Below are 13,751 nucleotides of genomic sequence, written 5' to 3' on the forward strand. Positions count from 1 at the left end.
GGATAATATGGATGAATAATTTTTTTTTATCCGGAGTAATAAGTATATTGGCATACTCTGTTTATTTACACTGACCATACTGTCACACTAAATAGCATATAAAGTGTTGCACGTGATGGAACTCGAAATATGAGGATCAAATTTTCTGACCATTATTCTTTACTCATTCTAAAACAAAATTGATATAGTTAAAAACTGCTTTACTAAGAGTCAAAACGTTGATGTTTAAGAATTATTTGAATAATCATAGTCAGTGAAATAATTGCTGACTTCTCAAATAATAATGTAAAATATATGGGACAGAAGGAGATTATCTTTTTAAATTGTTGAATGTAATTTAAACTGAAAAGAATTAGAGAACAAAAGTTGATAAAAGGCTAATCTTGTGCGCAAGCTCAGATCAAAGCCACTTACAGTGCATGAGAACCTTTTTTCACGTTAATAGCCAGACCAAACAACCCATTTATAACGCCCATACTTTACTTTTATACATTTTTAAGGAAATTCATTTTTAGTTTCTAACATTATTGTTTCTCCACGTTTCACTTTTTCCTTATAAGTTTCCATTGTTAGACTCTAAAGTCAAATCTAAATTGTCAATAAAAATGTTCTAGTAATTAAAGTACTTGAGAAATAAAACATGGATTCTTTAAAAAATAAGAAAATGAAATAAAAATGGAAGGTAACAGATTCTGCAAATCATTTCAATTATTTTCTGTGAGAAAAATTCTTTACTTGGTCGCTTTTTATTTTTTTACCTTCTAAGTCTCTCCAAGAAAAGGAATATAACTCCCTAGTATAGAGAGTTGTATTTAAGTGGTGATTTTAACTTGTTATTCAGCTTTGAGTAGTATCTAATTCCTTTCCGTTTCACTGATATTTTCTTGAAAATATGGCTTCTTTTTTCTGTAAAACTCTTGTTTTTTTCTTCATGGGGTTTGTTGAACTAGGAAATGCAAGATATATTAGTGATTTTCAGTGGAAACAGCAAAAGATGAAGTACACAACAGTGTATGTGGATCCATCTGGACATGGCCAGTTCAAAACTATCCAATCAGCCATTGATTCTGTCCCTCAAAATAACCAAAATTGGATCTGTATTAACATCAAAGCTGGACAATATAGGTATCTCTTTACTATCTTGATTTATATACACTCTTTTTAGATTTAAGTTACATGCACCGACAATATAGCGGGTGCATAAAACATCCCGCATTCACGCAGGGACAGGGGAAGGGCCGCACCCCAAAGGGGTGTGACGTAGACAGCCTACCTTAGTGCTAGTATTAGTGGTTGGTTCTACGACTAGCTTGAACCAGTGGCGAAGCCAGAAAATTCAATAAGGATGTTTAAATTTTTCGGCGAAGGACGTTCAATTGACCATCTTTAGTCATACATAGCTTCTCCCCAAGCTTGAACGTCACATAGATACAACTTTACTGTTGCTCCAAAGCGTATATATAAAATCTTTACACTATTAGTCTATAACCCCACATAAAGCTTGTTATGTATAATTGCTTGTTATTGTAGATAAATTCTAAACGGTAGCGTAAAAAAATTGTATATTATCAGTTCATAGAAGTTAAACTCAAAATTTTTAATGAAATTTGATGTACTATTTTAGTATGATATTGTGATATTGCATGCAGGGAACAAGTGAAAATCCCTAGAGAAAAGCCATATATTTATCTTAAAGGAGGGGATCAAGGAAAAACAAGTGTGACTTGGGATGCTCATGACTCAATTGCTACAGATGCTACTTTCACTTCAGAAGCTGATAATACAATTGTGGAAAGCATAACCTTTATAGTAAGTGAAAAAAAAAAAGACAGAAAGAATTTTCACAAGAGTAAATTTAGGGAGTGTTTGGTATTACAGAAAAACAGTTTTTGGAAAATATTTTCCAAACAATGACTCATTTTCTGGTCTTTGGTTGCTCAATGGATTTGTGGAAGTCATAATTATCTCCAACACTTAATTTCATACATATGCTTTAACCAATACTCAAAAGTTATTATCAATATTCTTTAATACTTAAATAATTTATAAAATACTGTTCGGTTCGCTAATATTACAATCAACCTAGATATTTTTTCCGAAAAACATTTTTCTGAAAAATGCTTTCTAAACATTAAGTCATTTTTAGAAAAAAAAATAGTTCCCGGAAAATGACTTCCCACATCATAACAAACACTCTGGAATTTCTTAATACTTCTAAACAAATTTATGATTGACTTTAACACAAGTTCTTACATTTTTTTAACAAAAGTATGTTTGACTTATCAGAATTCTTACAATTATCCTCCGAAAAGCAACAATAATCCGAGGGTGGTGGCGGTGGCGGCGATGATTTCCGGCGACAAGTCGGTGTTTTATAGGTGTGAATTTCTTGGATTACAAGACACATTATGGGATGTTCGAGGAAGGCATTATTTCAAGCTTTGCACCATTGAAGGAGCTGTTGATTTCATCTTTGGTAATGGTCAATCTCTTTATGAGGTGAAAAATTACTTACCATTTTCTTAAATATTTTTTTTCGGATTTTGACTTGTTAATCAATAGATTTGATTTCATGTTATTAATTGCAATTATTTCATGGAATTAGAAAAAAGCTACCTAAAAAAGGGTGCATTTTAATAAAATAAAAAGAATATTAAGAAAGGTGCATATGCAGTGGCCTAGAAGCATGGCTGTCTCGAGCCCTAAACATTTTTTTAATTATATAAATGGAATGAATTATTCAACACATGATAATAATTAATCCACTTTTGCGGAAGTACTAGGTATATGTGATGGTGGAAGGTAATTAATAATATCAAATAATATAATTGAGATGAACATAAACTATTTAAAAAACATTACCGTCAGAAAAATAATAATTAATTAGTCCACTGTTGACTTGTATTAACCATTGGATTTGAAATCATAGACTTCAGATAGAGAAATGACTTCTAAAAGCTACTTTCTTGTAAATCCTAAAGATAGTCGAAAGTTTATCGGAAACAGAAACTGACTCTTTATCATCACAAAGTAGGAGTAACGTCTGCGTACACATGACTATCTTCCTCAAACCCTATTGTTGTTGTTGTTATAAACACTAAAGACCGTCTTACATTGACTTTCAAACCCAAGCCCATACCATCTCTTCAATCTTTTAGATATATAATTAGAAAATAAAATCTAATATATCAGTTTTAAAAGTTGTATGGATTGTTTTCTACTCCACTTTTTATCCATATTTCTTCTTATGAAGGCATATATCTTTAATTCTTTTCTATTTTGATGTGCAGAGTTGTACTATATCAGTAAATGCAAGAGCTTTAGAAGGATTGACAGGGTTCATAACAGCACAAGGAAGATCAAACCCTAAAGATGAAAGTGGTTTTGTTTTCAAAAACTGTAATGTTATAGGAAGTGGACAAACATTCTTGGGCAGGCCATGGAGAGACTATGCAAGAGTTATATTCTATGGTTGCAATATGTCAAATGTCATCACTCCTGAAGGTTGGACTGCTGGAGTTTATGTTGGCAAAGAGTAAGTTCTTCTTTCTTTATAGTAAAATGGTTCTATTTATCACAACTTAGGTTATATAATTTTTATTTTACTCTTAACCCTCCGGTTATCTGAACTCACTGATAAGACTAATCTAGATTCGCTAACACGCTCCTTATCGGAAGATTCTTCATTCCCAAGAATACGACGGATTCAAGGCTTCTGGTATTAAGGATATAGAGATCTCAATCATCTCACCACACCTTTTAGTACTAAAGACTTGGTTATTTGGAAAGCATATACTCATTTATTTAAGTAGAAATGACACCACGTAGCCACACTAAAGGGTTGCTATTTAGGAATTAACCACTTCGCCCTGAATTTCAGTTTTCCACTTCAATGTTTTTGGACAAACATATCCTGAATTGTCTTGAAGTTATGATTTTTAGATCAAAATTTCGGGACAAAATAAGTATTGGCTAATTTCTAAATAGCATCTCTAAGAATGACTGTTTGTGCACCTACCCCTTTATTTGAATTTAAAATGTAATCATATGATTTACATACAACTATAGAACCTTCACCTTTCAACCAAATATAACACTAACTACTATTCCAATAAAACTCATCAGAGACATAAATTTTAGGAAAAAAACTATGGCTAGAATACTATGTGGCCAACAATTTTCTTATTTTCTTATTCATCAAGTTCTTTCGTGATTGATATTAAAATGCTCTTTTTATTGTTTATGATATAGGAAACAATTAACATTTGCTGAGGAAAGTTGCAAAGGAATGGGATCAAGCACTTCAAAAAGAGTGCAATGGGAAGCCAAGTTGAGCCAACAAGAGTTACAACAGTTAACAAGTCTTTCCTTCATTGATAACGAGGGCTGGATTACGAAACAACCCCTAAAAGTACTTCTATAGTAAATATTAATTAGCTTAGCTTAAATATATAAGTATTACTTAGGCATATAACAGTATTTGGAGTTTATTAAGACATAGGAGCAGAAATCAACTACAATTTCAATTGTCTATAATTTTTAACTGTAATTACGTCAATCTGACAAAAAATATTGAAAAGATTTCATTTATCATTAAAGATAAGCACATAATTGTTTACCATATGAGAAATGTTGATGGCCTTAATCTGGAAAAAAAGAGCAGAAGAAATAGCCTGATTTACAAATGTTAATTTAAAATTAGTCATATTTTCTAAAGCAATCGAAATTTAGTCACTTTTTCATGTAAAAAATAAAATTTGAACAACACCCTTAAAAATTCGAAAAAATTCCAGCATAATATGCTGGAGTTCGAACTTTGTTACTTATGCGATTCCAGCATAATATGCTGGAATTTCATTATGTACCGGAGTTCCAACATAATATGTTTCAAGTTTAAATGCATGAGCTTCATAATCTAACATATTATACTGAAACTTTTCGTGTTTCAGCTAGAGTATTTTTGTCTAGATTTTATCTCTGCATAAAATAGTGACTATTTTAAAATAACTTTACAAATGCTGGTTATTTTTCAATTTCCAATATAAAAACCGGCCAACTCATACTATTTGTACCCTTAATATCAATGGACTTAACTTGCAAACCTCATAAAGAAAAGTTAGGCTTTTAAATATAGAAAAGATGAAATTGGAGAAGAAATTTTTCGTAAGAAACACAAACAACTGAGAGAAAATATTTCAAAGGAGAAAATGGTGGAAATGCATGATGTGAATGTCGTAACTCATTAGAAAACTCGTAGAAAAGGATTTCATCTTATGTGCATGTGAAGTTTCCAACACATTTTGGGTAATTTCATAAGTTAATAATTGGGATAATACATACTTACTATTGAACTATATGTATTTATGTATTAGTAGTAATTAGTTGTAACTAATAGTGTGGCATGAGGTGAGACACACGCGTGTCTATATATACATGTACATATCTGGAACCTTTTTAGTAATTAGTTGTAACTAATAGTGTGGCATGAGGTGAGACACACGCGTGTCTATATATACATGTACATATCTGGAACCTTCTTCCAATAATGAGAATATATAGTACATTTTCCATCTCTCAAATATTTGTAGCTCTCTCTCTCTCTCATCTGTGCTCATGGAGCTCATCACAGATCTCTATTATTGCTCACCTTGAGCTTTCATCATCTTGACATGGTATCAGAGCCCGGGAGCTTGAAATCCCCGACATTCCCGATTTTCATATTTACTTTTTCGTCTTTGCCCTAATTTCATTCGATAATTTCGATTTGCCCTAATTTCGAATAAATATCTCACAAGTCAGCGATTTGCCCTCAATTGTCCACATCCTCTCGTTCGATTTCACTTCCCTTTTACATTCTCTCATTCAATTTCATCTCCTTGTTTTTAGATGGACATTCTCAATCAAAATGATCCGACTGATGTCAACACACATGCAAGTGCAGTTGCGGCGGCCGGTGGAGTTGCTAACACCAGTGTTGACATTAACAACCCTCTTTGCCTTCATCCTTCTGATAACCCTGGGGCTATGCTGGTTTCTTCCCCTTTCAATAGAATTGGATATTGATCATGGCGGCATGGTGTTATGCGATCCTTATCCGTTAGGATTAAGCTTGGTTTTATTAGTGGGGAGTGCAAACGACTGAATTCTCAGTCTATCGATTATCGCCAGTGGGTGCGATGTGACGATATGGTTACCTCACAGATCCTTAATTCCCTTTCGAAGGACATCGCGGATAGTATTGAGTATGCAAATGATGCTATTGAATTATGGATAGAATTGAAAGATTATTACGAGCAAACTAATGCTGCTAGACTGTATCAGATCCAGAAAGAAATAAATGATCTGACTCAGGGAGCTCTCGATATCACGAACTACTACACCAAAATGAAGAAACTTTGGGAAGAATTGAGTAATATGAGTATGAAAGCACAGTGCAATTGCCAGTATAATTGTGGTGCCAAGGAAAAATTATACAAGGCAGAGCAGGATAGGCACTTGATCCAATTTCTTATGGGACTAAACGAGATGTATACAGTAGTGCGTGGAAGCATTTTAATGATTCATCTTCCTTCATTAGCACAAGCCTTTTCCTTACTCATTTACGATGAGAAACAGAGAGAGATGCGACCCTCCAATCAACTGGTTTTTGAGTCGACTTCTCTTCACATGAATGCACAAGGAAATACCATTTCTAACACTCAAGGGAATGCTAACTTCAGAACAAACTATCGTGCAAATATCCAGTCCATTGGAGGCAGAACTTCACGCTCTTTTTGTGATTATTGCAAAATCACAAGACACACTAGAGATAGATGTTACAAACTACACGACTATCCACAGAACTACACTCAGGGTCCTAGAATTAATATCAAAGGGAAACATATCATGGCTAATGCACATGGCGCACCCACTGAGGAGTTGTTTGTTAAGGAAGATGGTTCAAGCTCACAGGACAAGCAGCACAATGTGGCAACTATTGGAATCACAAAGGACCAATATGGTCAGTTAGTAAACCTGCTTCAGCACCTTCAAAGTACCAATGGAGAGGACTTTGCTGACACTCACCTAAGCAGCGGAGCAGTCAATTTTGTAGGTATTATGGTCTGCTCCTCTTCTGTTAGTCATGGAAGTTCTCATTGTAAATGTTTCAGAACTATGTTTGACACATGGATAATGGATTCTAGTGCCTCACTAAGGCTGTCTAACGGTACGGGACGAGACGAGATCAAATAAATGGGACAGGATGATATTTAGGCGGGACGGTATCGAGACGGACCTAAAAGGGATGAAACGGTAGGCCCATCCTATCCCGCTAAAAAACGAGATGGGACGGGATGATTCACAGGCCTTAAGTGGGCCTTTTTGTTTTAAAAAAATTAATTATTTAAGCATTAAGTTTGGCAACGGCTAGTTTTTTGACAATGACTAAGTTTTTAAAGTTTGCAACGGCTAGTTTTTTGACTTATTTAATAAACTAAAAACTTAATAAATTATAAAGAAACTAAGTAAAGATTTATAAAATATTTAAAAAAAAGACTTGTAATGAAATATTTTAGTAATTGTAATAGATTTGTAATTTATTTAATATAATTTCAAGCCAAATTGTCTTTGTAAAGTTTCATGATCTAGTTGTTCTCCGAAATTAATATTATAACATGCGGGGGTTGAAAAAATGAAGTTTCATCAACATGAGTCATTTCATCTATATGTTTTCTAATTCTGGGAGAAGGATTAGGATTGGGACTAGGATTAGAATTACTACTACTATCACCTTTACTACTTTTTTTAAACATGATAAATATATTTTTAGGAGTCATAATTTAAATACGAAATTAAATTAAAAAAGTTAACATAAAAATTAAACACATAAATGAAATACAAAAATAGAACACGTAAAATAAATACAAAAATTAAGCACTAATAGCCATTTATAGCAGTTGGCCAACGACTCTATTTCAAAAAGAAAATGAAATTTTAAATAACACGCGGGACAAACGGGATGGGACGGGACGGGACGGGATAAACGGGACGAAATGGTCATCCCGTCCCATCTCGTGTACCGTTTAATATGGGATAAACGAGACGGGACGAGATCGGGACCAGGACGGGACCAGGACGGGACCAGGATGGGACGGGACAACCCATCCCGTTGGACAGCCTTATGCCTCACACCACATGACATATAATAGATCTCTTTTCCTTGAAACTAAACCTTTGTACTATCCTCTGTTAGTTGCACTTCCAAACGGTTATAAGGTCAAAGTGACAAAAGTTGGTGGTGTTGCACTTACATCTCAAATCACCTTGCATAAAGTTCTCTTTGTCATTGCTTTCAAGTTCAACCTCATTTCTGTCTCCTCTATGACTGCATATCTAAACTCTCTTATTGCCTTTACTGCTTCTTCATGTCTACTGCAGGCCCCTTCAATAAAGATACCTTTGGTGATTGGTAAGATCAAAGGTGGTCTGTATCTCCCATGTTCTCACTTCTTGGATAATGGTAGCTCAATTTCTAATGTTTCTGTTACCTCTACTCTACTTCCTCATTGTGATGTAAATACTCCACAATGTCAATCTCTTTCACCTGTAAATAGTTTCGCTGATAATAAGACACAGTCTACTGCTTTGCATTTTTATGATTTTTGTCAATGCTCTTCTATACCTCATGATAATAATGTAGATATGTTGTGGCATAACAGACTTGGGCATGTCCCTTTTGTTAAGATGAAAAGCATTTCTACTATAACAGTCACCTTTTCTTCTAAGCAATCTTTCCTTTGCCCATTTGTCCCATGGACAGGCAATCTAGATTGCCCTTTCCTCTAAGATCCAGCACTTCCACCAAGCCATTTTATCTCTTACATGTGGATCTGTAGGGTCCTTATCATGTCCCAACCAATAGAAATCAGAAATACTTCCTCACTATGGTGGATGACTATAATAGAGCCATATGGACTCACCTACTAAGTTGCAAGAGCATTGCACTCCAAATCATCCAAACCTTTGTATCTCAAATTGAAACACAATTTCAGAAGTCCATTCAGTCTGTAAGGTATGATAATGGACTGGAATTCATTTGCATAGAAGCTACTATATTTTTCAATCTAAAGGTATACTTCATCAAAAAACTTATCCTTACACCCCACAACAAAATGGGGTGGTAGAAAGAAAATACAAGTACCTTCTTGAGACTGCTAGGGCCCTGATTTTTCAATCAAAATTGCATTTGAAGTTCCGGGGAGAATGTATCCTTACTGCAACCTATCTTATAAACAGGCTGCCCACTGTACTGCTAAAAAAACAAGTGTCTTTTTGAACTTTTATACAATAAGAAATCATCGTAATTACATCTAAGATCCTTTCTGCTTATGCTTTCCCACCGTGCCTAAAGTACATAGAGATAAACTTGGACCTAGGAGTGTTCCCCATGTTTTTGTTGGATAATCTTTTAATAGCAAAGGATATAAAGTATTGAATCTCACCACTCACAAAATTCATGTTTCCAGAGATGTTGTTTTCTATGAAACTGTCTTCCCATTTGCTAGTCCACAATCACATGTTGCTCCTTTTCCATCCTCTGCTCCTTTCCTTGATTCTTTTGACACCACCAATACTCCACATGTTGCTCATCTTGAATCTTTTCCTTCTCACTCTCCTGAATTACAATCCTCCCCTGCTTCTCCATCTGTATCTCCACCACCTGAGCATACACCTACACTTAGGAGATCTCAGAGATAATATCACCTGTCTTCTCACTTACAAGACTATGTTTGCTCCATTCCCAAGTTAAGCTCAGACATTCCTGCTACCTCATCCTCCTCTCTTGTTGCTTTATTTTCTTTGCACCATTATATTCCACCTGAATCCCTAGTTTATGTTAGTCATTTATTTGTGATGAATGTATGCAATATTAATGAGCCATGCTCATATGAGGAGGCAACACTTAACCCACTTTGGCAGGCTGCTATGGCTTAAGAGTTTGAGGCCCTGCATGTCAATCATACCTGGGATTTGGTTCCATTACCTCTAGGAAAGAAGGCCATTGGTTGTAGGTGGTTTTACAAGGTGGAAAACAAAGTATATGGGAGCATTTAAAGGTTCAAATCAAGACTAGTAGTCAAGGGGTACACACAACATGCTGGTGTGGACTATTCTGAAACTTTCTCACATGTTGTGAAGTTAAATACAGTTAGGGATCTCATTGCCACTACAGTAAAGAGGAAGTGGATCATTTCTCAACTTGATATCAATAACGTTACTCTATGGGGACTTGCATGAGGAAGTCTACATGGAAATTCCCCCAGGCCTTGAGGTTCCCACCCCAGGTGTTGTTTGTAGACTGAACAAATCTCTCTATGGGTTGAAGCAAGTTAGTAGGCAATGGTATGCCAAGCTAGCTGAGGCATTATACTCCAGAGACTATGTGCATTCCCTCCATGATTATTCCTTATTTTGCAAGTCTATGTTGATGATGTGCTTATCATAGGGACAGACATGGAAAAGGTCAATCAGTTGAAAAGCTTCCTACATAACACTTTCAAAATCAAAGATCTGGGCAAATTACACTATTTTCTAGGCTTAGAGGTTCTTTATAAAACTGATGGGGTTCTCATCTCACAAAGAAAATTTGCTATTGATCTACTCAAAGAATATGACTGTATGTCCTACAGTGGACTGTCATCCCCCATGATCCCTCAGTTAAGTTACAGGTTAAGGTTGGTGCTGTCTTGAATGACCCTACATATTATAGGAAGCTTGTTGGATAGCTGAACTTCCTTACTAATACCAGGTTTCACATTGCTTATGGAATCCAACACCTTAGCCAATTTATGCAGGACCCCAGGGAACCTCATCTTAAGGATGTTTTTTCACTTGTTACCATATTTGAGAAGTGATCCAACACTGGGGATCTTCTTCTCTAATGATCCAAACTGTACTATCCAGGCATATCGTGACTCCGACTGGGTTGCTTATCCAGACTCCAAAAGGTCAGTTAGTGGCTACATAGTTCTCTTGGGAGATATCCCCATAAATTGGAAATCCATGAAACAAGAAACTGTCTCCCTTTCCTTAGCTGGGGCAATAGATCTCTCCGAAAAGTTGTTGGTGAACTCACTTGGTTGTGCAAATCGCTGGAGGAGCTAGCTGTTCCATTTCCAAAGCCTGTCACTGTCTTTTGTGATAGCCAATCAGCTCTCCATATAGCTAAAAATAATATTTTTCATGAACGGACCATGCACATTGGTGGATTGTCATTTTGTACGAGCCAAACTTCAAGAAAGATTGATCAATTTGACTCATGTTCCTACCCATGCTCAATAGGCAGACATCCTCACCAAAGCCTTGACTGAAGTTAAACATTGTGGGGTTCTCAGCAAGTTGCCAGTGCAGTCCGCACCTCCAACTTGAGGGGTGATGGGTATTGAACTATATGTATTTATGTATTAGTAGTGATTAGTTGTAACTAATACTATGGCATGAGGTGAGACACACATGTGTCTCTATATATATGTACTTATCTGGAACCTTCTTCCAATAATGAGAATATACAATACATTTTCCATCTCTCGAATATTTGTAGCTCTCTCTCTCATCTAGGGGTGTTCAAAACCGAACTGAAACCGAAAATCGAACCGCAAAAGTGGCTTAATAGCTTATTGGTATCGGGTTAATAATTTAACGGATGGGGAACATATTAATTTTTTTTTATTAACAACTTATTGGTTCGGGGGCGGATTATTCAATTTTCTTAACGGATAATCCATTAACCCATTATATATATATTTATCCATATGTTACTATGTATCTTAAAGTAATAAAAATACCTTCCACATTCCACAATTCCACTTCCACTGACCACTGCCATTGTATTACTCTATTAGACTAGAAACCCTATTCTTACTTTCCGTTAGAAACCCAGAAGCCAGCCCTCTTGCCTCTCCCTCTCGCCGTCTCGTATGTCCCTCTCGTCGACAAGCCTCTCCCTCTCGCTGACTCACCGTCTCCCTCTCGCCATAGCCAGAGAAGCAGATGTAAGTTTTCATTAAAGCTATTTGAATAGGTTTGGCGCTTATAACAATGAATGAAGCACTTATGTGGACCGATGTCCAATATTTCTTACAGGCAGCTCAGCAGCTTAGCTATCAGTGGAAGCTCATGCGTATGGGAGAAGAACCTGCTGTTGATACCCAATTTTTCTCTCATATTTTTAAAAATACATATATACTTTCAAAATAGCATATTTTCATCATCATTTAGTTTACAAACCTATACAAGCATATTTTCATAATTTTTAGAGCTTTAAATTAATTTTCTTATATTTTTATTATATAAATATCAGTAATTATCCTTTAAATTATTTTGTGATGACCTAATTACCCAAAATTATTATTTTCACCCATAATAAATGTTTCAAACATTTCTATTCTATTTTTTATAATTGCATTAGCATTTTTAAGCTATTTATCTAATTTTGCAATAATGGCCTATATTCTACAAATAATTGCGTTTATTATGTTATTTATGCCGAAGTATCATTTTTATATTTTTATAATATTGAGTTATTATTTTCAGTCATATTATTTCACAAGTAGCATTTTATTATCTATTAGTTATTTTATAAATTATTTTTAAAATAATTATTGTGTATTTAATAGCTGGCCCAAAACAAGCCAATTTTCGGACCTAAAACTACCGAGACCTTAGCCCAATTACCCCAAGCCCAACACAGCTAACCCACTAACCCCAATCCGGTCGGTACCCACTTTACACGACCCGCCCCAACTTTCTTTTAATTCTGGCTGTTGATCTATCAAGATCAATGACCCACAATTAAACCCTCCCTTTAACTAACCTAACTCCTAACCCTAACCACCGTTAACCCTTTGCCCGCCGCCTCTGTATCCTCCCATATCCCTTCTCCCTCCTTTAGAAACCCTAGCCGCCTCCCCTATCTTCTCCAAATTCTAGTAAATCATGGACTCCCTATGTGATTTACTTACCTTTTATATGTTACCTCGTTATTGTCTGCAAGACTATGATGTTATATGGTACTTGCCCCAATTTTGGCAAGTACCAGTACCCAAACGGGATTCCACCGCCTTCAATCTATGAGATTTAGATGATATTTCGTCTATATGCACTCTATATGGTCCGATTCAGCGAGATCTTCAACTATTTATGCTTCCTTTCAAACTAGGGCTTGAATTTTTCCCTTGTTCCTTACTGATTCTTGACTGATACTTTTCCTTTTCCGTGTTTGACTATTCTTTTCCTTATTCCTATTTAATCTGCCATGTTTCCCTATTTTCTACTTTATTTTGCCCTAAATCTGACTCTAAATAATTTTTTATATGATATTTTCATTATTCTCTATTTAATCTTCTGTATTCCTTTATTTTTAGTATTATTTGCATGATAATTACTATTCCCTATTTATTTACTGAACCCCTTTGTTTCACGCCCTAAAACCCGATTCTAATTGATTCTAGTATATTTTTCCTTATTTGTGTTTGAATAATTTGTTTTCCATGTTTACTTGGTTGATTTCTATACTATATAAACCCCTCTCATGAAACACCTTAAGGGAGAGATTTCTGAACCCTAATTTCGGCTACTATTTTCACTACTCTCTCACTCACTCACTGTTACCTTAAAACACTCTGAAATTATTGAATAACCTCCTCTGGTGCAAGCACTGCTCGAAGCTCATTTTCGAGGCTCTTGCGAACTCTGAAGCATCGGGGATTTTG

At 35.3% G+C, this 13,751-nt stretch overlaps 3 protein-coding genes across 3 annotated transcripts; all 3 read left to right on the forward strand.

Annotated features, from left to right (window-relative positions):
* The first annotated feature begins 367 nt into the window (after positions 1-367).
* LOC104116197 (probable pectinesterase 29) lies at positions 368-4,510 on the forward strand. Its single transcript, XM_009627009.4, has 5 exons — positions 368-1,125; positions 1,650-1,809; positions 2,287-2,499; positions 3,291-3,535; positions 4,252-4,510. Exons 1-5 carry the CDS (start codon positions 893-895, stop codon positions 4,421-4,423), a joined length of 1,023 nt encoding a protein of 340 aa, XP_009625304.2. The 5' UTR covers positions 368-892; the 3' UTR covers positions 4,424-4,510.
* A 1,676-nt stretch (positions 4,511-6,186) lies between these two features.
* On the forward strand, positions 6,187-8,826 carry LOC138903395 (uncharacterized). Its single transcript, XM_070191367.1, has 2 exons — positions 6,187-7,207; positions 8,234-8,826. Exons 1-2 carry the CDS (start codon positions 6,187-6,189, stop codon positions 8,824-8,826), a joined length of 1,614 nt encoding a protein of 537 aa, XP_070047468.1.
* Positions 8,827-10,494: 1,668 nt separating this feature from the next.
* Positions 10,495-11,145, forward strand: LOC138903396 (uncharacterized mitochondrial protein AtMg00810-like). The gene is made up of 2 exons (XM_070191368.1): positions 10,495-10,657; positions 10,790-11,145. The coding sequence occupies exons 1-2, from the start codon at positions 10,495-10,497 to the stop codon at positions 11,143-11,145; spliced, it is 519 nt and encodes a 172-aa protein (XP_070047469.1).
* Positions 11,146-13,751: the final 2,606 nt, after the last annotated feature.

This window comes from Nicotiana tomentosiformis, chromosome 12, assembly GCF_000390325.3.
Source record: "Nicotiana tomentosiformis chromosome 12, ASM39032v3, whole genome shotgun sequence".
NCBI lineage: Eukaryota > Viridiplantae > Streptophyta > Magnoliopsida > Solanales > Solanaceae > Nicotiana > Nicotiana tomentosiformis.

What these genes read in the sequence shown, in the direction of transcription:
- LOC104116197 (XM_009627009.4), top strand. Translation starts at nt 893, where the DNA reads ATGGCTTCTTTTTTCTGTAAAACTCTTGTTTTTTTCTTCATGGGGTTT. An exon ending in TGGAAAGCATAACCTTTATA is followed by an intron (nt 1,810 to 2,286) that starts GTAAGTGAAAAA and finishes TTGACTTATCAG; the next exon opens with AATTCTTACAATTATCCTCC. An exon ending in ATGGTCAATCTCTTTATGAG is followed by an intron (nt 2,500 to 3,290) that starts GTGAAAAATTAC and finishes TTTGATGTGCAG; the next exon opens with AGTTGTACTATATCAGTAAA.
- LOC138903395 (XM_070191367.1), top strand. Translation starts at nt 6,187, where the DNA reads ATGGTTACCTCACAGATCCTTAATTCCCTTTCGAAGGACATCGCGGAT. An exon ending in CTCACTAAGGCTGTCTAACG is followed by an intron (nt 7,208 to 8,233) that starts GTACGGGACGAG and finishes ATCCTCTGTTAG; the next exon opens with TTGCACTTCCAAACGGTTAT.
- LOC138903396 (XM_070191368.1), top strand. Translation starts at nt 10,495, where the DNA reads ATGGAAAAGGTCAATCAGTTGAAAAGCTTCCTACATAACACTTTCAAA. An exon ending in TCTACTCAAAGAATATGACT is followed by an intron (nt 10,658 to 10,789) that starts GTATGTCCTACA and finishes TACTAATACCAG; the next exon opens with GTTTCACATTGCTTATGGAA.